Source organism: Scyliorhinus torazame, chromosome 6 (genome assembly GCF_047496885.1).
Source record: "Scyliorhinus torazame isolate Kashiwa2021f chromosome 6, sScyTor2.1, whole genome shotgun sequence".
Lineage (NCBI taxonomy): Eukaryota > Metazoa > Chordata > Chondrichthyes > Carcharhiniformes > Scyliorhinidae > Scyliorhinus > Scyliorhinus torazame.
The window spans coordinates 128,499,370-128,523,201 of NC_092712.1; the positions used below are offsets into that span (position 1 = coordinate 128,499,370).

The 23,832-nt window shown below is 45.9% G+C and overlaps 1 protein-coding gene across 1 annotated transcript in view; it reads left to right on the forward strand.

Annotated features, from left to right (window-relative positions):
* Positions 1 to 23,832, forward strand: part of stk17a (serine/threonine kinase 17a) — a 102,077-nt gene that overhangs the window by 61,308 nt on the left and 16,937 nt on the right. Inside the window, exon 3 of the mRNA XM_072508784.1 lies at positions 10,222 to 10,366. Coding sequence (XP_072364885.1) covers positions 10,222 to 10,366 — 145 coding nt within the window. The remainder of the gene's footprint in view (positions 1 to 10,221; positions 10,367 to 23,832) is intronic.

Below are 23,832 nucleotides of genomic sequence, written 5' to 3' on the forward strand. Positions count from 1 at the left end.
GGAACTGAAATTGCAACACAGTGGAGGAATGTTAACCCCCCAAGGCTGGGGGAAAAGGGAAAATGTAAAACTTTCCAAAGCAGACCTCCAAGCTGCCCATATCCGGTTTTAATGGAAGATCTCTGAAGGCAGAAGGGCAGGTTAATAGGTTGTGAAAAAGGCATATGGGACACTTACCTTTATCAACCGATGCATAGGTTACAAAAATGGGGAGGTCATGCTGGAGTTGCATAGAACTTTGGTGAGGCCACAGTTGGAGTACTGCGTGCAGTTCTGGTCACCACATTATAGGACGGATGTGATTGCACTGGAGGGGGCGCAGAGGCGATTCTCCAGAATATTGCCTGGGATGGAACGTTTAAGTTATGAAGAGAGATTGGACAGGCTGGAGCGAGAAGATTGAAGAGTGATCTGATCGAGGTGTACAAGATTATGAGGTGCATGGATAGGGAGCAGCTGTTCCCCTTCGTTGAAGGGTTAGTTACGAGGGAACACAAGTTCAAGGTGAGGGGCAGGGGGTTTAGGGGGGATTTGAGGAAAAACCTTTTTACCCAGAGAGTGGTGACAGTCTGGAATGTGCTGTCTGGGAGGGTGGTAGAGGTGGGTTGTTTCACATCCTTCAAAAAGTACCTGGAAGAGCACTTGACCAGTCATAACATTCAAGGCTATGGGGCAAGTACTGGCAAATGAGATTAGGTAGACAGGTCAGGTGTTCTTCATGCATCGGTGCAAACCCGATGGGCCGAAGGGCTTCTTCTGCACTATAGTAGGCTGTGATTATGGGTTGGGCGATTGTTCTGCTCTCGAGGTAGGTTGTCTCTGAAATCTTTTCAGGAGGCTCTGTGCCACCATTTTAACTGTATCATAATTATTTTTTGACACAGAAGGTGAGATTCAAAGGCCTCCGTAATCTCGACAAGTTAAAAAGAAGAGGCAGGTGGGTCCTTGAGGTGCAAGTGCCCTTATTATTCTGCTGAGGCCAGGAAGAGTGGGAGTGTTTTTCCCCAGTCCCAAACTTACTGCCATGCTATCATACCCCTGCAATTGACTGACCTGCTACCCCAACCCCATGTGATGTCTGACGCATCCTCGTTGCCACATCAGACATACCTGGCATCTGCATCCTGGCTGCCCTTCCACCTGACAGTCAGTCAGGTTGTCCATCTAGCTGGTTGTTGGTCAAGAAGCCTCTGAAATAATTTTCAAAGAGATCTTGCAGTTAATTTCTGCAGGTCGCCCAGGAAACCCTTACTTAGTTTCCCATCTAAAAATCACTCCCCACTTCCGTTTTCCTCCCAGTTCTGAGAACTATCAGGATCAGTGACTTTATTTCTTCCTTTCTTTCCATTATCCTTCCTTCGTCCTGTTCACTAATGTACTAAACACAGTCCAATGTATGTTCCTTGAATCTAGTGTAAATTTAGATGCTACTCCATTTGTGTCAAAGCGGTTGGAAAGGTCAGCTGCACTTGTATCTTAAAGGAGCCCTGGAAATCTGGGGTAGAGGCTCCATGTAATTTCACATTCGCCTGAATTATGCACCCAGGAACATCGGAAATGTTGTCTCAGATTGGATTAACAAAGGACAGTAATACTGATCCCAAATGTAAGGAGCGATGAGGTAAGAGGAAAGATTAGAGGAGCTTAGGGTTTAAAGTCTGCAAAGAAGGCAGTTCACAGAAAGGTTCTTTGAGGTGTATAAATTATTTCACATGGCGCAGATAACATGAACTCAGATTATTACTTCAAACTGTACCAGGAGAAAATAAGACACACCGATAAATTGTAGATAGCGATTAGAAATGCATCGATTAGAAAAATATCTCAATATACCGATAAGACTTTGGGGAGAGTTCCCCAAATGAAACTGTGAACGTATACTAGCAATTGTAGCAACTTGTGTTGTTATCTGTATGTCTCAGAGTGCCACACAATGAATCAGGCATGATAATGGAGGTGGCAACATTGGACACATTATGATAGTGAGGAGAATTAAAGCAATAGACAGGTGAACCTCAATAGACCAAAAGGACCGTTTTTGTTCCTTATTTAACTTTTATGTTGTCCATGGAAGTTTTTTGGTTCTTTTTCCTGTTGGAATTAAATTAGATTAAATTAAATTAAATTAAATTAAACATTTCGTCCACTCCATTAATTTATCCTGCAACAAAGCTCCTCAGCTGGAAGCTTAGACCCTTGCTGGATACAATTCTTTTTTTAATATAAATTTAGAGTACCCAATTCATTTTTTTTTCCAATTAAGGGGCAATTTTAACGTGGCCAATCCACCTATCCTGCTCATCTTTGTGTAGTGGGGGCGAAACCCACGCAAACACGGGGAGAATGTGTAAACTCCACACGGACAGTGACCCAGAGCCGGGATTGAACCTGGGGCCTCGGCAGCGTGAGGCAGCAGTGCTATCCACTGATGGATGCCCTTTGATGGATACAATTCTATGGGCACCCTTTAAGGCTCTGCATGAATATCCATTATTCTCATGTGAGCCTCTGTGGCAAATGTTAGACATAGACATAGAATTTACAATGCAGAAAGAGGCCATTCGGCCCATCGAGTCTACACCGGCCCATAGAAAGATTATCCTACCTAAGCTCACACCTCCACCCTATACCCGTAACCCAGTAACCCCATCTAACCTTTTTGGACACTAAGGGCAATTTATCATGGCCAATCCACCTAACCTGCACGTCTTTGGACTGTGGGAGGAAACCCACGCAGACACGGGGAGAACGTGCAGACTCCGCACAGACAGTGACCCAGCAGGGAATCGAACCTGGGACCCTGGTGCTGTGAAGCCACAGTGCTAATCACTTGTGTTACCGTGCTCTTCATGATCTCTCTTCATCCTTCTCGACTGTTTGCAGCCTTTGACCCCGTTGACCGCACCATCATCATCTTAAGGTCTCTGCACTGGTATCCAGCTGAGTGGTTCCAATTATAACTATCTAACCTCTTTCGTGCTTTGTTATCTGCAAACTTGCTTATTCCAATGCACTCTTGACTAGTCTCCTATACTCTACCTCCCATAAATGGGGACATCCAAAACTCCGCTGCTCTTGTCCTAACTCTCACAAAATGTCATTTACATATCACCGCTGATCTGCATTCACTTGATTTTAAAATTCTATCTTTGTTTTCTAATCTCTCCATGGCCTAAACCTGTCCTATCTCCATAATCTCTTCAGCCCGACAATCCTCCAAGATACCTGGACTTATTTAATTCTGGCCACTTGAGCATGCCTGCCTTTGCTCACTCCACCATTGGCTGTGCCTTCAGTAATTCCCTTCCTAAATCTCTATGTGTCTCCATCTCATTTTCCTCCTCTAAGGCACTCCTTAAAATTAATCTCTTTGACCAAGCTTTTGGTCATCCGACCTATTATTCGCTTATATTTCTGATAAAAGAGACATGCTGTCAAAGTTGTTCATCTTGTACTCATCAGGACAGTTTGCAAGAATACCATAGGGACTTGGTCGGCTGGAAGGTGCAAAATATTCACATACCCTCCCTGTCCTTTGCATACAGAAGGAGTATGTCATGCATTGCTCCTTTTTCAATTAGAAAAAGCTTGGGGTACAACCAATCCCTGGTTCATTCCTCATGTCAATTCCTTGACCAATCAGTGATCTGCCTGGTTTGAATTTGAATAAAGATTTGGCAGTTAACTGTTTTCTGATGCATTTTCCATGGCAATGCCTCTACCAATCAGAGTTTGCTTGCCAACCAATCAGCACACTCTTCTCATGCAGTATAAATTGTTGTTCCTTTTACTATTAGTATTCTTGCTAACCACGCGGATGAGTCCCATTGAGATAACAGAGTCATGACCGTTGTCCATTCTTCATTTTGGAGCGTTACCAGAAAAGAGAGATTACATTCCTTCAACCTGCCTTCATGTGCATTTAAATCTGAGATACCCCAGCTAAATGGTCAGGTCAATGTACAATTTTGGATTCACCCCATAGCATCTCTGTTTAACACTTTGAGGGCTGTCTCGAAGATTTTAAAATGCTCAGTGGTTCAGCAAACCTGGACTTCATGCTGTAGAACCACCAAATGGAGCCTTGCCCATATAGTTCTCTTCTATTCTTCTGAATGTGTGATCTTTACTCAGCAACAACCTGCCAGGGATAGTTAGAAACTGCTGTGGGCATGTGTGTGTACAAATCTCTTGATTGGGTCACTATTGCGTCTCACTGCAATTATATATAGGATAGCAGGGAGTAGAAACAGCTAAGTCTGATGAAGGGCAAAGAAGTTACAAAAGGAGCTCACACAATGGTCACAAGTGAGTAGAGCTAGGACAGGTGAGACTCAGTACAGGTAAGTGCAAGATCTTGTCCATTGGAAAGAAAAAAGTTGGAGGGGCATGCTTGCGACTGGGAGTCTTGTGTCTGGGAATCCTCTGTGCAGCTTGTGGCTGGGAGTCTTGTGTCTGGGAGTTCTCTGTGCGGCTTATGGCTGGGAGTCTTGTGTCTGGGAGTCCTATGTGCAGCTTGTGTTTGGGAGTCCTGTGTCTGAGGGTCCTATGTGCGGCCTGTTTCTGGGAGTCCTATGTGCGACTTGTGTCTGGGAGTCCTGTGTCTGGGGGTCCTATGTGTGGCTTCTGTCTAGGGGGTCTTGTGTCTGGGGGTCTTGTGTCTGGGGGGGTCTTGTGTCTGGGGAGACTTGTGTCTAGGGATCCTGTGTGCGCCTTATGTCTGGGAGTCTTACGAGCAGTTTTAGGTTCTGCATTATAGGAAAGATGTTTAGGCAATAGAGACAATTAGGGCAGCACCCTGACACAGTGGTTAGCACTGCTTTCTCAGCACCAGGGATGCAGGTTCGATTCCGATCTTGGGTGACTGTCTGTATGGAGTATGAAGATTCTCCGCTTTGTCTGCTTGGGTTTCATCCGAGTGCTCTGGTTTCCTCTCACAGTCCAAAGATGTGCAGATTAGGTAGATTGGTCTAAAGGTTAGGTGGGGCTGCGAGGACAGGGTAGGGGAGTGGGTCTGGATAGGGACCTCTTTCAGAGGGTCAGTGCAGACTCGAATGGTCTCCTTCTGCACTGTAAGAATTCTATGAGATCACAGCTCAGATTCAGAGATCACAGCTCAGATTCAGTAGGATTTTGGCGATGAGGAAATACAAATATTTTTTTTCTCTTTTTTTAAATTTAGAGTACCCAATTCATTTTTTCAATTAAGGGGCAATTTAGCGTGGCCAATCCACCTACCCTGCACATCTTTGGGTTGTGGGGGCGAAACCCACGCAAACACGAGGAGAATGTGCAAACTCCACACGGACAGTGACCCAGAACCGGAATCGAACCTGGGACCGCGGCACCGTGAGGCAACAGGGCTAATCCACTGTGCCACTGTGCTGCCCCCAAGGAAATACAAATATGAAGATAGAAAGCCTTGAAAAATTGGGGACGCACAAAAGTGTTTAAAATTGCAATGGTTTCGACAGGAGAAATAGAAATGGACCTTGCCAATGAATGAGGAACTTAGCACAAGTAAATATAGATACAAAATGAAATGGAAGAGATTTAAAACCGACAATAGGAGAGTTGTTTTTTTTAATGTAGAAGGCTGTGTGGCTGTTTAATGCAGCAACGGAAGTAGTGATTGAAGTGGAAAGCATCTTCACATTTAACAATAAGTTAGATAGGTTGTTGAATGAAAGGGGAAAAAGGAATATGAAAGAACAGGAACAGGTGGGACCTGTATAAGCAGGATGGTCTATGTCTAAACCAGAGCGGGGCCAACATCCTTGCTGGCGGGTTTTCTAGTGCAGTTGGGAAGAGTTTAATTACGTTTGGCAGGGGGAGGGGACACAGACTGATAACAGAATAGGGACACAGTATAATATAGAAAAACAATCAGATCAGAGGGAATACAGCAGTAGTAAGTTTCAAGGGAGTAAGACGAGGCTGGATGGCCTCTACTTTAATGCCATGAGTATTAAAGGTAAAACTGATGAGTTAAGGGCGATGATTGCCACATGTAATTATGATATAATAGCTATCACAGAGACATGGTTGAGTGAGGGGCACGATTGACAGCTCAACATCCCGGGATATAGAATCTTCAGGCAAGAGAGGAGGGGGTAAAAGAGGAGGAGGAATTGCATTATTAGTTAAGGAGGCAGTTACTGCAGTAAGGGAAGATGATATCTTGGAGGGGGCATCAAATTAAGCTTTGTGGGTAGAGTTTAGGAATAAAAAAGGGACAGCTATGTTGTTAGGTGTTTATTATAGACCCCCAGATAATCAGCGGGAAATTGAGGAGCAAATATATGAGCAATTTGCGGACGGGTGTAAAAATAATAAGAGGGTAATTAAATGAGGTGATTTTAACTTTCCCAAAATTTATTGGGATAGCCATCATGTTAAGGGCTTAGGTGGAGTAGAGTTCTTAAAATGTGTACAGGGGAACTTTTTAGCTCAATATGTAAAGGATCCAACAAGGGATGGCACAGTGCTGGACTTAATTCTGGGGAATGAAGCCGGACAGCTGATTGATGTGTTGGTGGGGGAGCATTTTAGTGATAGCGACCATAACATGGTACAATTTAAATTTATTATGGACAAAAAAAGACAAGTTGCAAAACAAGTTTTTGGATTGGGGGAGAGTAGAATTTTAACAAACTCGGGCCAAGGTAGACTGGAAAGAGTTACTCGTGAGGAAACCTACAGAAGAGCAGTGGGGGGCATTCAAAGATGAAATGGGGATGGTACAGGCATAATATGTTCCCTCTACAGTTATAGGAAAGTGTTACAAACCCAGTGAACCATGGATACCGAAGCATTCAGGATACGATGAGAAGGAAAAGAGAGGCTTTTAACAAGTATAAGGGGAGCAAGTCTGCTGAGGCATTAGTGGAGTACAGAAAGTGCAGGATGGAGATTAAGAAATCAATTAGGAGAGCAAAGAGGGGATATGAGAAAGTTCTGGCTGGTAAAAGTAGAGAAAATCCCAAAATAGTCTATGTAAGTATATCAATGGGAAGAGGATAACCAGGGAAAGAGTAGGGCCCATTAAGGACCAAGGAGGAAATCTGTGGGTGAATTGTTTCCCAGACTGCTATGGGAGGCGAGGGAGGGGATTGTCGGTGCTCTGACCCTAATGTTTAATTTCTCTCTGGCCATGGGGGAGGTGCCAGAGGACTGGAGAACAGCTAATGTGGTCCCACTATTTAAGAAAGTTTGTAGAGACAAGCTAGGGAACTACAGAGCAGTGGGTTTCCCGTTGATGGTGGGGAAACTACTGGAGAATATTCTGAAGGAGAGAATCTATCTCCACTTGGAGAGGCAAGATTTGATCAGGAATAGTCAGCATGGCTTTGTCAGAGGGAGGTTCACGCCTAACAAATTTGATTGACTTTTTTGAGCATGTAACCAAGTGTATAGATGAGGGTAGTGCAGTTGATATAGTTTACATGGATTTCAGCAAAGCCTTTGACAAGGTTCCACATGGGAGACTTATTAGGAAGGCAAATGCACATGGGATACAGGGTGATTTGATAAAATGGATTCATAATTGGCTTAGCAGTAGGAGACAGAGGGTGATGATAGTCGGCAGGTTGAGTGCCTGGAAGCCAATGACCAGTGGTGTACCACAGGGATCAGTCCTGGACCCCCTATTGTTTGTCATTTATATAAATGACATCGATAACTATGTGGGGGGCAGGATCAGTAAGTTTGTGGATGACACAAAGATTGGTTGGGTGGTTAACAGTGAGGTTGAATGTCCTGGATTACAGGAATATATGGATGGGCTGGTCAAATGGGCAGATAACTGGCAGATGGAATTTAACCCTGAAAAGTGTGAAGTGGTACCCTTTGGAAGGAGGAATTTAACAAGGAAGTATACTATGAAAGGCCTGACACTGGGAAGTTCCGAAGAACAAAAGGACCTTGGTGTGTTTGTCATAGATCTCTGAAGGCAGAAGGGCAGGTTAATAGGCTGGTGAAAAAGGCATATGGGACACTCGCTTTGATTATTTCTGGTTTCTGGTACTATTTATCGTTTCTGGTACTCCAGGGAGAAGATGCTCAGCAGAGTGTATTGCGATTGAATTGGGAATTGCTCCTTCAGCAGTCTCGGGCCCTCTCTGTTGGGATTACAAAAGCAGGGATGTCATGATGGAGCTGTATAGAACTTTGGTGAGGCCACAGCTGGAGTACTGTGTGCAATTCTGGTCGCCATATTATAAGAAGGATGTAATTGCACTGGAGGGGGTGCAGAGAAGATTCACCAGAATGTTGCCTGGGATGAAACATTTAAGTTATAAAGAGAGATTGAAAAGGCTGGGGTTGTTTTCTCTGGAGCAGAGAAGCCTGAAGGGTGACTTTATTGAGGTGTACAAGATTATGTGGAGCATGGACAGAGTGGATAGGGAACAGTTGTTCCCCTTGGTTGATGGGTCAGTTACGAGGGGACACAAGTTCAAAGTGAGGGGTGGGCGGTTTAGGGGGGGTTTGAGGGAAAACTGTTTTACCCAGATAGTGGTGAAGGTCTGGAATGCACTGCCTGGGAGGGTGGTAGAGGCGGAATGCCTTACATTCTTTAAAAAGTACCTGGATAGGGGCGGCATGTGGCGCAGTGGTTAACATTGGGACTGCAGCACTGAGGAACCGGGTTTGAATCCCGGCCCTGGGTTCGAATCCCTGGACCTTTAACATTCAAGACTATGGGCCAAGTGCTGGCATGTGGGATCAGGTGGGCAGGTCAGGGCCTTTCATGAGTCGGTGCAGACTCAATGGGCCGAAGGGTCTCTTCTGCACTGTAGTATTCTGTGATTCTGAGATTAGACTGCTGCTCCTATGGAGGAAAACACCAGCGGAGACTAGTTGGACTGAGTGTCCCTTTTTGCTGTTGTAATTGCCATGCAGCATTGGGAATCAATTTAATTTTGCTTGTATCTTAAATGTGAATATGCCTCTGAATGTAATTTTGAATTTGAATAGACAGCACTGTTAACATTCCTATTAACTTCTGGCAACATTTCTAGCCCTAAATAGACTAGTTTGCATCTTCTTTCCTTGAGGTAATAGGCATATAATTAGGCATTTGGTCGTATGTAGCTCTTCTAATAATGTAAATAGGATGCCAGTCCAGTTTATGTTTAAATTGTGGGTTCAGTCACTTGCAATGCCAATGAGTACCTCACTGGCAGCCACATCAAGTTGCAGAAATTAAAATCACAATTTGAACTTAACGTCTACCTAATGCATTTAAACTTTCAAAGTAAAAAAAACTTATTTCCCTTTCCCCATTCCCTTAGTTTTCCCACTGACCGAATCAATGATGTAGTCAGTAGCCTAAATCTTTTTCTGTGTGTCATTGTTTACTATTAATGCCAATGTATCACAGTAGACAAAGTGCAGAAGGTGTAATCAATTTTCATTTCCTGTCCGATTCCACAATCCAACCTTTATTCCACCCACATTGTGCATTATGGAGAGGCTTTGTTAGCTTCATTAAGTCTGTTTTTAGTTGAAGTATTTTGAGTTCTCTGTGTATATTTTTGTAGTTGGAAGCAGGTTACATTGTATGATGGTGCCAAGTATTTGTTGAAACTCCTTAGTAACTTATTGCTACATAGCACTGGGCATAAGCGATGTAGTTTAAAGGGACAGTGCCATCCTGTAAGAGGGATTTGTAAACCTTTTTGCTTTATGGAAGAAGATCAGTGTGTAATTTTTACTAAGATATCCCAGTCAAATGATGCAATTATCTATTTTCAGGACAATTTATGACATTGTATTGCTTTCAAGTGATAAAAGCACAATGAACTTGAAACTTTTTCCAAAAGACAATGCAAATGACTGTATTTTGTTTCTAAACTTGGCATGATATTTCTTTAAGGGAATATAACAGTGGTAAGTTTCCACAATGGCCCTGTCCTTTGTGTCTTCAGATTGTGTATGTGTGGCATGGCGAACTTTAGTGAGTCTCTTTAGGTGGGGCTGGAGCAGTGTCCATGGTGTGCCTAATTGTTACATGATCATCTTAATGTAAAGAAGAATGGGAATTTGTGTAAAAATATTCTAAGGTCATGGTGAGTATGTGTTCTGGAGTAGATCTTTTGGGGCTCAGCAAAGGCAGTGCGGAGCAAGCTTTGGACATTTTAGAGTTTGTGGCCTATTTCAGCATTTCATTACTAATACACCTAAACTGTGTTACTTTAATTTCCACATTCTCTTCCACAGTGCGGCTGGTGGTGAGATTTTCAACCAATGTATAGCCGAGAGGGAAGAAGCCTTCAAAGAAAAAGATGTCAAACGGCTCATGAGGCAGATCTTAGAGGGTGTGGCTTTCTTGCACAGAAACAACATCGTCCACCTTGATTTAAAAGTAAGTACCACTTGTTCTTTTGTTTAAAATTGTACAATGCTCTTTCAATTTTAACACATCTTGCATATGGATGTTACTTGGCAGCTGAACAAGGTGCAGTGCTTTCACATTAATAGTCCATCGTCAATTATTTTTGAATGAGCACTTTTCCTCTTTTGTGGGATTTTGGTAGCCTTGCGGTGTGATTCCTGAAGTGTGCAAATTAGACCCGGTACATTTAGGTCTGGACTTTGTGGATTTGTTTAGATAGCCAGGAGAGGACAGTCAGGTCAAACCCCTTTGGAGAGGACAGTCAAGTCCAAGAAGCTTTGGATCTTGTCCAGAGCCACCTTTGGGGGAGGTCAGGTGCCCTTTGGGTTAGATAAGGTTCTCATTAGAATTGTTGAAAGCAGATTTGCATTAAACCTGATAGAATATGCATTAAAAGTGCATAAAAGCACTACTACCAAGCTCATTATAACTGTCAAAACTCTGATAAGCAACTTGAAGGGAGCTGTCAAACGGAACTTTCAAAAGAAGCTGTCAAGGCAAAATTCGTCAAGGCAAAATTCCGAAGAGTTTTTTAAAAGATCATTGCTTGCTATCTGTCTGTTGACTTAAGCTTGAGCTCCATTACTGGATTACTGCTACGTGACTGTTTTTACAACTACCCAATATCGCAGTAGGGTGCCTGCCGTTTCAGTTTGATTGATATCTACAAGTAGCCATAGACTTTTTATGGGACTGTGAATTGCAATATTTGTTGTTATAAGTGTCTGTGCACTTGAATTAAATGTTTGTTATAAGACTTTATTTAGTTGCAGGATGTAAATGTAGTAAATGGGTTTTTATGAATGAGAATTCTTTTCAAAATAGTGAAGTCTGCAGTAGACACTTGAGACTTATTTTATCTCATCTCTGCATGCATCCCGAGGTCTGCATGAGGTAAATATCAGGTGAATTGGCATGGTAGGTGTAAGGGCAAAGGATGGGTGCATGGATTGGCATGAGTTAGCACTAAGTTAGCATAGAGCTATAAAGGGCCATTGGAGTTGGTCAGAGGGGCATAGGTTGGCATGGAGTGTATGAGAGGCCAAGGGGGTATAGGTTGATATGGGGGAGCATGAGAGACCATGGTTTTTTTTCGGAGGGCATCAGTTGGAATAGATGGGACATGGACAGAGTGTTGGGGGAGTGTGTGGGTGGGCTTGAGAGGTGAGGGCTGGAGACATATTTATGTTTTATTCTTTATTTTTAAACTTTGACCACAGTACCAAATCCCCAAGGCAGGACCTCCGCCCACCTCCACACCTGACAGACTGCCCAGTTCTTCCGGGGGTAGCCTCACCCAAACCTTCCCACTACACCTGACTTCTAATTAAGCAACCCCCCCCCCCCCCCCCCCCACCAGCATCCAACTCTAGCAGTGCATATCTTGGCCCTAGAGTGCACAATACAGGATGAAATGTTTTAATATTTAGTTGGAACTATCAAATAGATTTGTAATGAATAAGCCAAGCTTGATAAATTCTGCAGAATTGTTGAGAAATTTGTGCAGCTAAATGAAATAGAGTGTTTATAGACCTAAACCATCAGGAAACAGTAGTTAACTTGATAACTAATAAGCTTGCTGTGAAAATTGAGGCATAAGGCAGCAAAGGAATCTGTGTAGATGGTTGGTTAGATGGCAAAGAGCAAGGGATAGGGGATTTTAGTAACTGAGGAAGCCAGCAGTAGAGGATTTATTTTTAACTGTATACAATACTCTGCACATGGCAGTAACTCTCGAAAATCCAGTCCCCGTTGGGACAAACCTCAAATTGGGGCACTGCTTGGGCTAGCCTTTATGTGTAAGTCTAACGAGGCCTCCATCCCCTACCTGGGAAGCTCGTACTCCACGAGGCACAGAGAGATCGACAATTGTTTCCCACTGGCCCTCGTGGGGGTTATGACAGGGGTAAATAATTTTCAGGTGGGAAAAATGTGAGCATAGTGTATCCCAAAGATGTGTACTAAGTTATTTTTCTTTTCCATTTATATAAATGCTTTGGACATCATAAGAGGAATAATTTTAAGATTAAAATTAATCTCCTCCACCGACCAATAGTGGCAGCCGTGTCTACCGTCTACAAGATGCACTGCAGTAATTCACCAAGGTTCCTTAGATAGCATTTTTCACACCCACAACAACTACCATCTAGAAGGACAAAAGCAGCAGATACGTGGGAACCCCACCACCTGGAGGTTCCCCTCCAAGTTACTCACCACCCTAACTTGGAAATATATCGCTGTTCCTTCACTGTTGCTGGATCAAAATCCTGGAACTCCTTCCCCAACAGCACAGTGGCTGTACCTACACCTTAAGGACTGCAGCGGTTCAAGAAGGCAACTCACTACCACCTTCTGAAGGCAACCAGGGATGGGCAATAAAAGCTGGCCGAACCCACATCCCGTACATGAATTAAAAACAATTTTTTTAATTTCGAAGCTTATTGACACCAAGTGTTGGGCATGACAATCTGAGAAAGATTGCAGGTGAACAAAGATTAGGTAGATGGGTAGCAGATACCATAAATGCAAAACAATAAATTTTGGGGTAGAGAACAGTGCAAGGAAATATTATACTGTCCATATCCGTTTCTGAAAGATGGCGTCTTTAAGGGGCATGCAGGTAGTAACGGCCATAAAAATACTCTGGGCATCACATGTTTTATACAAACAACAAAGAAGTGATGTTGAATTTACAGGAGGTGAATTCTAGGGGGAGGCAGTGGCGTAGTTTTATTATAACTGGACTAGGAATCCAAAGACTTGTGGTAATGCTCTGGGAATATGGGATCAAATCCTAACACAGCAGATTGTGAAATCTGAGCATAAACCTGGAATTAACCTAATGATAACCATGAAATCATTGTTGATTGTCGTAAGGTAACGAGACCTTCCATTGGTAACAGGTCTGGCCTACATGTGACTCCAGATCCACAGCAATGTGATTGCTCCTTAAATGCCCTTAGTTCAAGGGCAATTAAGGATAGAGCAATAAATGGTGGCCCAGCCAGTGATGCCCATGTCCAATTATTTTTTTAAAATTCCCCTTTTGTGAGTATTGCACACAATTATGAACCCTCCGTTTGAGATGGGGGATGGGGGATTGGATTCACATCAAAGGTAAAGTACAGATTCAGTCACATGAACCTGGGATTGATAGCCTCACAAAATTAGGACTTTCGTTAGTGGAACGTAGAACTTTGAAGGTGAAGTTTTCCAAATTAAATCTTTTGTGAATATAAACAATCTAATGCTTTTGGCAGGCAATTGGGGGAAGCAGGCATAGTTTCAGAGGTGGTCCAAAGCAGTCTTTGTACTGGATATGGTCTAAGGGTGGATGATCAACTTGGGGCACATAGGATGCTGAGGTAGGACATGGGAATGGAATCATTGGTGAGGATATCATTTTTTTTGGAGGGGACGAAGACAATAGGTGGGATTCTCCCGCAATTGGTGGGATGGCCCGACGCCGCCGGCAAGAGCGGCGCGAACCACTCCGGCGTTGGGCCAATTGGAAGTTGCGGAATCCTCCGCACTGCTGGTGTCTAGGCCGGCGCTGGAGGGGTTGGCGCCGCACCAACTGGCGGCGAAGGGCCGTCGCGAGTTGGCGCATGCGCAGAACAGACGGCGTGGTTCCGCGTATGCGCAGACCGGCCGGAGTGTTCCTGCGCATGTGCAGGGGGGTTCTTCTCCGTGCCAGCCATGGCGGAGCCCTACAGAGGCTGGCGCGGAAGGAAGGAGTGCCCCCATGGTACAGGCCCGCCCGCAGATCGATGGGCCCCGATCGCGGGCCAGGCGACTGTGGGGGCCCCCCCTGGGGCCGGATCCCCCCATGCCCCGCCAAGGACTCCACTAGACAGCCTACCGCCCGGTCCCGCTGTGTGAGACCATGTCCATTTCACGCCGGTGGGACTGGCCAGGAACTGATGGCCGCTCGGCCCATTGGGGCCCGGAGAATTGCCGGGGGGGGGGGGCGCTGCTAATGGCCCCCGACCGGCGTGGCGCAAACAACGCCCCTGCCCGAAAATGTCGGCGAGTACGGCAGCCAGCGGCGCGGCGGGATTCACACCGCCCCCCCCCCAGGATTGTCCGACCTGGTGGGGGGTCGGAGTATCCCGCCCAAAGATTATGATCTTTCCCATGTTTAGCTGGAGGTCTTTGTGAATGATCCACGACTGGATAACAAATAAACAGTTTGGCAGTATGGAGAGAGGGGAGGACGAGCTGGATGTCGTCAGTGTACATATGTAAGAGAATGGTCCAAGGATGAGGAACTTTCATTATGTAGATAGACTGGAGAACGTGGGACTGTTTTCCTTGGAGAACTGAAGATTGAGAGATCATTTGATAGAGCTATTCAAATTCACGACGGACTGGACAGAATGGAAAGGGAGAAATTGTTCTCACTGTTGGTGGAAGCATCGCGAGTGACCAGGCATAGATTTAATGTAATTGACAAAAGAAGCAATGGAGATGTGAGAAACATCTTCATGCTGCGATTGGTTAAAATGGGAACTGTGCTGCCTGAGAGTGTGGTGGAGGCAGGGTCAATCGAGGCATTCAAAAGGGACTTGGATTATTATCTGAAAAGGAAGAATGCACGTAGCTACGGAGAGAAGTCAGTGGGGAGGCACTAGATAAATTGCTCCGACAGAGTCAAGGTGCAGACACGATGGGTCGAATGGCCTCCTTCTGAGCTGTAACAAATCTGTGAGGCTGTCCCCATGTCTTTGGATAATGTTGCCAAGGGGAAAATGTAGATGAGGTAGAGAAAGAAGTCAGGACAGAATTCTTGGATTTGAGGTTGAAGGCAGCAGAGTTTTAAGGCAATTCTTAGTTGAACCTGGAATAGTGAGTAAATTTAGCAGAGGAGATGAAGGCTCATTGTGGTCCAGGCATGTTTGGTGGCTGACAGCTAACCAGTCCTGAGCCATTTACGTTCATACCAATGGTTCGCAACCTATCTGGTTGCTATTTGAGGAAAAACCCAATGATAACCAGGCTGCATCATTGGAATACAATACAATTTCCCTTGCAGGCAGGTTGATGAGGAAATGCTGCTTAGAGAAGTCTGTCTGGTTGGATTTACATGAGGTGAAAGTTTGGACGAGCCTGCAGAGAACTAAACATTCAGGAAAAACAATTAATTAACAATAAGCTTGTCTTTTTCAATAATTAAATCCATCAGCCCTTCACATTTTTCACAAACCCACATAATTCAAAGTATGTAATTGTCTCCTGAAGCCACCACAACCATCATGACTGGAGAATTGCAAAGACAAACCACATACACCCATTAACCTTCGGCTTGCCCTGAACAAATCAAGTCACTGCTGTACCTTTAGGCAACAACAAGGCAGTTCACACAAGTTAACTTAATTCACCATACCTCCACCAAGAATGTGCCTAATCTGTTGAGGAGCCTCTCCCTTGTAAGGAGGAAATATTAAACTTGTGCAAGGCAGAGGTAGGACTCTCACCTCTGGGTTAGAGGTTGTGGCTTCAAGCACCATTCCAGAGGCATGAGCACAAATTCCAAAAATGTAAGGAGTGCAGTCCTGAGAGGGGTGCTGCATTGTCAAACATACCAGCTTCCGGTTACGATGTTAAATCAAGGCTCACATGCGGTGCTCGTGTGCTCAGAAAGGATCTCAGGGCACTGCCTAAAGAAGAGGAGTTCCCCTTGGAGTCTTACCCAATATTTATTCTTGACAAATATCACCAAAAATAATCCAGTGATTAATCACATTACTGTTTGTGAGAGCATGCTGTACACAGATTTCCTGCTGTGTTTCCTGCATTACAATTAAAGTACTTTGCTCAGAGACTGCGTGCATCCTATCATGGGAAGGAAATAATACGATGGAAAAGATGCACCATAGATTCACTGAGAGGGGTTGTCGTAAAGAGAAATTTGAAGTTAGTAATTTTATTGCTCGACCTGAGAAGGTAAAAAAGGGACAAGAGATCTTTAAGACAATTGAGAGTTATGATTAAGTCTTGGTGAGTTAGAAACCTTTTTACTGAAAGTGGTCAGAATGTGAAACTCTCTGCTAGTTATAGAAAAAGCGTTTAGAACTTGATTGAAAATGATTTACTTGCTTTAAAAGGAATATTAAAGGGGTATAGACAATGAGCTGAAGGTAGATGAGGTGGCTCATGTCGAGAAGGACATTGGCAGACATGATGTGTTGTTTCTATTCCAAAATAATCTGCAATTCTAGAATTCTTGATATTAGAATCCCTAGTGGTGACTACAAGAGCAAGCCTAATACACTCTGAAGCGTCGTACGGACTCGAAACATTAACTCTGTTTCTCTCTCCACAGATGCTGCCATACTTGCTGAGTTTTTATTTCAGATTTACAGTATCCGCAGTATTTTATTTTTATTCATGTTAATTGACATGTATCACTCACCCTGATGTATCTTGTAATCTGCCACTTCTGACGATCCATTAGCTTTTTTGAGTTCTGCTTAAAAACCTGTATGCTGAGGACCTCCGATTTCTTGACTGACATTTATAAATTTGACAATGTCATGAAGTTAGCAGCATTCAGCCCTAAGATTAGTAATCCTTTAAGCCTTTTGTTGACACTTCAGTAAAATATGTCCTTGCAATGTTTTTGCTAGATTAACACCACAAAACAAAAAGACCTGGGAATTATGGTATCTGCACATAAATATGGAAAGGCAGGTGTGCCATGAAGCACTATTGGCAGTCAACACCAAAGCAACAACATTTCCCACAGACCTGAAAGAAAGCAGATGACAAAGACCTTGTGATCTCTCCTACCAGACTTTCCTTTTCCAGTGGCAGTTTAAATCTGGAGCCAGATCAAGGGGATCTTCAGGCATGTGGCAGCAGGAAACAGAGCAAGCAGCCAATCACATTGAAGTATTCTCATAAGCAGCAAACCAGGAAATTACAAACACTTATAATCTCCTTACTTATAATTTAAAATTATAGCGGAGTGACTGATTTACTATTGGTTTAACAGGGGGCTAAAACAACAATGGACCTTTTTAAAGAGAAATATAGTGATTTCTTAATCATGGAAAATGTAAGATTGAGCTTCTCAAACCCCATAAGGATGTTTTGCAGTAATTCGCACACAGTTAAAAATCACATTACCTTGCCTCACTCAACAAACTGCAACTTTTCAGGGGCTTTTATGACAAGACTTAACAGAATAAAGAGGGACGTAATTGTCAAACATGGATTTTCCATCAATTGCAGTCTGGGGGGATCTTCAGTGCACACTCTGGAGAAATAGAATCACTGACAGCAACTTCTGCATTTACTCATATGTGCAAACTTCCAAAGTTGCATTTGGTTTCAGTGGCATAATGCTGACAGTTTCATTGTCATTACCATTGCAAAATCCAGACCATTGTTTTGTGATACACTGATTTCTATATTCATTCTTTGTGTACATTATCTATTAACTTGATTTGGGTTGATACATACTCAGGGCAGACCTGCAAATTGTCATTTGAATAACATGTGGATGCTCTGAGAAATATATATGCACTTACAAGATGGGCACAGGAGCCTTAACAGTTCATTGAGCAAGCATGCAAAAACTGTGGCCTGTGAAGCGGTTTTGAATGATAAAGTTGGGACAATTACAAAGTCTTCCAAAAGGAACCTCTGTGCTTTATTTCTGTTTCATCTATTTCCCTCCTGGATGTTTTATTTCTCATCTGTAGATGTCCTCTTTTGCCTGCACTCTGTAAAGTTTCTGATTTTCATTCGATTAATTTCAATGGAATGAAAAATCAGGCAGATTCTTTAAAGAGTAGGATGGTCAATCTAGTCAGTTTGGGGATATGGTAGTATAGTGGTTCTGGTACAGTTGTAGCATTCTAAAGATCTGGACTAATGATCTAGAGAGGTGAGTTCAAACCCTACATGGGACCAAGGGAACTTAAATTAAATTCATAAAATTACCCATTATCAGTAATGGTGAGCATGAACCCAACGGATTATTACAAAAATGCACCAGATTCACTATCCTTTAGGGAAGGAAATCTGCTCTCCTCAACCGGTCTGATCTATGTGACTTCAGACCGATAGCAATGTTGCTGACTCTTAACTGCCCTTTGAAATGGCCTAGCAGGCTATCAATTATACTCAAGAAGGCAGCTCCCCAGCACCTTCTCAAAGGTAAGTTGAGGTGGCCAATCAATGCTGGCCTTATCCCAGGGATGAATAAAAAGACCGCATCCTGCCCCAGTATTTAGTCATTTAGACGGTATAAGATGAATGAAGAATGCCTGGCATCAAAAGGTACCAGATCTCAGTACATGCCGCGGCACACTAACTTATCAAGGACACTAGACAACTGTCTCAAATTCTGTGGATCTGCAGAGTGTCAGTTACATAGCCTTGTCACTTGTAATGAACAGACCTACAGGCAAATCATAACACAGTTGATACTTCCAGTGATTGTAATGCTTGTGGTTCATGTTCATTTAACACTGCAACATCAGCAAATATGCTGCTCACAGATCAAATAAGTGCCTTTTGCATTGGTCAGCATGGCCTTCATCTTCATTGCCTTTTCCACATCATGGGATGACACATCTGTCAAATGCCACTGCAACTGCTTCATTTCCCAAGGGGAAAAGAGGTTAATCATGACAGCTGTATACGTGATTTAAAACCTATCCTGGGTGTGTTACGGTGAAGTCCAGGGAAGCTCCGCAGTTGTTAGTTGCAGCTTGAATGTATGCCCTGCTGAACTATAGATATCCATGAAATGCAAAGGGCCATTCGATTGTGGAGAGATTAGATTGGAGTTAAAGGCAACATCTTGTGGCAGGTAATCGTTCATCGTCTGCTTTAGTACATGGTCATGTTGATGTCCTGCTATGTCAGCTTCCTTTTATAGTATGCTGTCTTTTCCCACATCTATTGCTGGGTCCTGTAGCCATTGTACATTTTGTTCAGCCTATTATGCACCTGCCAGGTACCCTGGGCTGCTGTCTTATTGGCGCGATATCCTGACCTGACTTTCTCGCATTCTCCTCGTATCCACTTCACCTGCTGTAAAAACCAGGAGTTAAGAGTTAGGGTTGCTCTATCTCTTGCCATTAGATTCTTGTGCCACAATTACTGGTTCACCTGTCCCCCGTGAGACTATTTTGTTTCCTCAGATGCAGGAATTGGAAAGCCAGACCAATGCTTCAAAAAAAAAGTGAAGAAACTGTTATTGAAAAAAAAAATTCTCGATGCCTTCTAATTGTTTTCCCCGCAGTCGGGTTGTATTTCATTATCTAGTACCTGCCATAATTTACTCTCCGTGATTCCAGAGTTAAACACTGCACGCACATGAGACTTATTGAAAAACTGACTGCAATATATCACAAGATCAGCTGTTTGCCCAGCAGTTGTCACTGGTGATCTCAGCCCTTTGCAACTGTACCTTGTTTTTGATTCACCCTGCCAATAATATCCAGACTCATTTGACTTACTGCTGAGAGAAAGGCAGGCCAAGCTTTCATCTATAAATAAGGGCCTCATTGTGGTAAACCACTGTTGCACTCTATTAGATGATGTTTGGTCGGACCTGTACTACAGGTACGTTGGTAGTTCCTGCCTGCTGGCTCCACCCAGTAGGCGGAGTATAAATATGTGTGTCCTCCATGCTGCAGCCATTTCGCCAGCTGCTATGGGAGGCCACACATCTTAAAGCAATAAAGCCTCTGTTGTACCCAACTCTAGTCTTCGTGCAATTGATCGTGCATCAATTTATTGCTCTAAGATTTTCAAAAGATGGACCTCCTTATCAAACCAGATCGCCTGCAGCTGGATCCGCATTCAAGTGACGCCAAAAAGGACTTTCAACACTGGCTAGCTTGCTTCGAGATGTACATCAACTCGGCATCCACCCCTGTCTCAGAGGCTCAGAAGATACAGATCCTGTACTCAAGGTTGAGCTCCAGCGTCTTTCCGCTAATCCAGGACGCGCCGAACTACGCCGAAGCCATGTCGCTTCTCAAGGAGAATTAGGCTCAGAAGACGAACACGCTCTTCGCCAGGCACGTACTCGCCACTCGCTCCCAACCCCCTGGTGGATCCATAGAAGACTTCTGCAGGGCCCTAATCCCACTCGTCCGGGACTGTGACTGTCAGGCCGTTATGGCCACTGAACATTCAAACCAACCAATACGTCTGCGCCACGCGTCAGCCAGCAAACCCCGGGGGTCCCCGATGTTATTTCTGCGGCCAGCAGAAACACCCCCACCAATGCTGCCCGGTCCGCGCTGCTCTTTGTAAGGCTTGCGGCAAGAAGGGGCACTTCGCCGCGGTGTGCCAGGCCCGTGCAGTTGCCGCTATAGCCCCCACCACCCTCGTTTACGGACAATGGACGCCACCATCTTCACCTCCCTGGACCACGCGTGGCCAGTGGGCGCCGCCATCTTCTCCCTCTCAGACCACACGCGGCCAGTGGGTGCCGCCATATTCTCTCCCTCAGACGAAGCGCGGCCAGTGGGCGCCGCCATCTTCCCCCCCCCCCGAGCAACACGTGCGGCCCATGGGCACCGCCATCTTGTTCAACCTCCGCCACGTGCAGCCCATGGGCGCCGCCATTTTGTACTCCTCTAGTTTTTCAGTCCTCCTCGAGATCTTCAGGCGCTGCCATCTTGTCTCCCCCACGGCACATGGGCACCGTCAGCGTTCCAGGACCAGGGCTCCCCGTCATCCTACACCAGCGACGACCGACCACGACTTGTCTCAGTGACCATCGACCAGTCTCGTCCGCACAACCTGGCCACTGCATCGACCAGCGTTAAAATCAACGGACACGTGACCTCTTGCCTGCTGGACTCAGGGAGCACCGAAAGCTTCATCCACCTGGATACGGTAATGCGCTGCTCCCTTGCGGTACACCCCACCAACCAAAGAATCTCCCTGGCCTCCGGATCCCATTCCGTGGCGATCCAGGGGTACTGTACGGTCACACTCACGGTCCAGGGCATAGAATTCAGCGGCTTCCGCCTCTACGTCCTCCCTAACCTCTGCGCTGCCCTACTACTCGGCCTGGACTTTGAGTGCAACCTCCAGAGCCTAACCCTGAAATTCGGCGAGCCCCTACCACCCCTCACTGTGTGCGGCCTCGCGACCCTAAAGGTCAATCCGTCTTCCCTCTTCGCAAATCTAACATCGGATTCCAAACCCGTTGCCACCAGGAGCAGACGGTACAGCACCCAGGACAGGACCTTCATCAGGTACGAGGTCCAGCGGCTGCTTCGGGAAGGCATCATCGAGGCCAGCAACAGCCCCTTTGAGAGCCCAAGTGGTAGTTGTTGAAACTGGGGAGAAACACAGAATGGTCGTGGACTACAGCCAGACCATCAATCGGTACATGCAGCTCGACGTGTACCCCCTCCCACGCATATCTGATATGGTCAATCAGATTGCACAGTACCGGGTCTTCTCAACAGTCGACCTCAAATCCGCCTACCACCAGCTCCTCATTTGTAAATCGGACCATCCATACCCTGCCTTCGAGGCAGATGGCCGCCTCTATCACTTCCTCAGTGTTCTCTTCAGCGTCACCAACGGGGTCTCGGTCTTCCAAAGGGTGATGGACCGAATGGTCGACCGGTACGGTTTGCGGGCCACCTTTCCGTACCTTGACAACGTCACCATCTGCGGCCATGATCAGCAGGACCACGACGCCAACCTTGCCAAATTTCTCTGCACTGCCACTCTCCTAAACCTCACCTACAAAAAGGGGAAGTGCGTGTTTAACACGACCCGCTTAGCCATCCTCGGCTATGTGGTCCAGAACGGAGTTCTGGGGCCCGATCCCGACCGCATGCGCCCCCTCATGGAGCTCCCCCTCCCCCACTGCGCTAAAGCCCTCAAACGCTGCCTGGGGTTCTTTTCGTACTACGCTCAGTGGGTCCCAAACTATGCGGACAAGGCCCGCCCACTCATACAGTCAACCCATTTTCCCCTGACGGCCGAGGCACAACAGGCCTTCGCCCGTATCAGAGCCGATATCGCCAAGGCCGGGATGCACGCAGTAGACGAGTTACTGCCCTTTCAAGTCGCGAGCGACGCATCAGAAGTCGCCCTAGCCGCCACCCTCAATCAGGCAGGCAGACCCGTGGCATTCTTTTCTAGCACCCTTTATGCCTCAGAAAATCGGCATTCATCTGTCAAAAAAGAGGCCCAAGCTATCGTTGAAGCTGTGCGGCATTGGAGGCATTACCTGGCTGGCAGGAGATTCACTCTCCTCACTGACCAACGGTCGGTAGCCTTCATGTTCAATAACACACAGCAGGGCAAGATCAAGAATGATAAGATCTTGAGGTGGAGGATCGAGCTCTCCATCTACAATTACGAGATTTTGTGTCACCCCGGTAAGCTCAACGAGACCCCAGATGCCCCATCCCGAGGTACATGTGCCAGCGCACAGGTAGACCGACTCCGGACCCTGCACGACAGTCTTTGTCACCCGGGAGTCACACGGTTGTACCATTTCATAAAGGCCCGCAATCTGCTCTACTCCGTCGAGGAAGTACGGACAATCACCAGGGACTGCCAGATCTGTGCGGAGTGCAAGCCGCACTTCTACCGGCCGGACCGTGCACGCCTGGTGAAGGCCTCCAGCCCCTTTGAGCACCTCAGTGTGGATGTCAAAGGGCCCCTCCCCTCCACCGACCGTAACGCTTATTTTCTCAGTGTGGTCGATGAGTACTCCCGATTCCCCTTCGCCATTCCATGCCCCGATATGACGTCTGCCACCGTCATCAAAGTCCTCAACACAATCTTCGTTCTGTTCGGTTTCCCCGCCTACACCCACAGTGACAGGGGATCCTCCTTCATGAGTGATGAGCTACGTCAGTTCCTGCTCAGCAGGGGTATCGCCTCCAGCAGAACGACAAGCTACAACCCCCGGGGAAACGGACAGGTAGAGAGGGAGAATGGGACGGTATGGAGGGCCGTCCAACTGGCCCTACGGGCCAGGAACCTCCCAGCCACTCGCTGGCAGGAGGTCCTGCCTGATGCACTACACTTCATTCGGTCACTACTGTGCACCGTCACTAACAACACACCCCATGAATGTCTCTTTGTCTTCCCCAGGAAGTCCACATCCGGGGTGTCGCTCCTGACTTGGCTCGCAGCTCCAGGACCCGTCCTGCTCCGTAGGCACGTCCGACTCCACAAGGCGGACCCATTGGTGGAAAGGGTGCAATTGCTCCATGCAAACACTCAGTATGCCTACATGGCGTAGCCCGACGGCCGCCAGGATACTGTCTCCCTCAGGGACCTGGCACCAACAGGTCACACACACACACACCCCCCCGGCCCGGCACCACCCTCCCTTGGCGCTCCCAGCCGCAACCCCCCCCCCCCCCCCCCCCCCAGGGCCAAATGTCCTCCCACTGCCCACGCTCTAGGATGAAGAGAATTTTCGC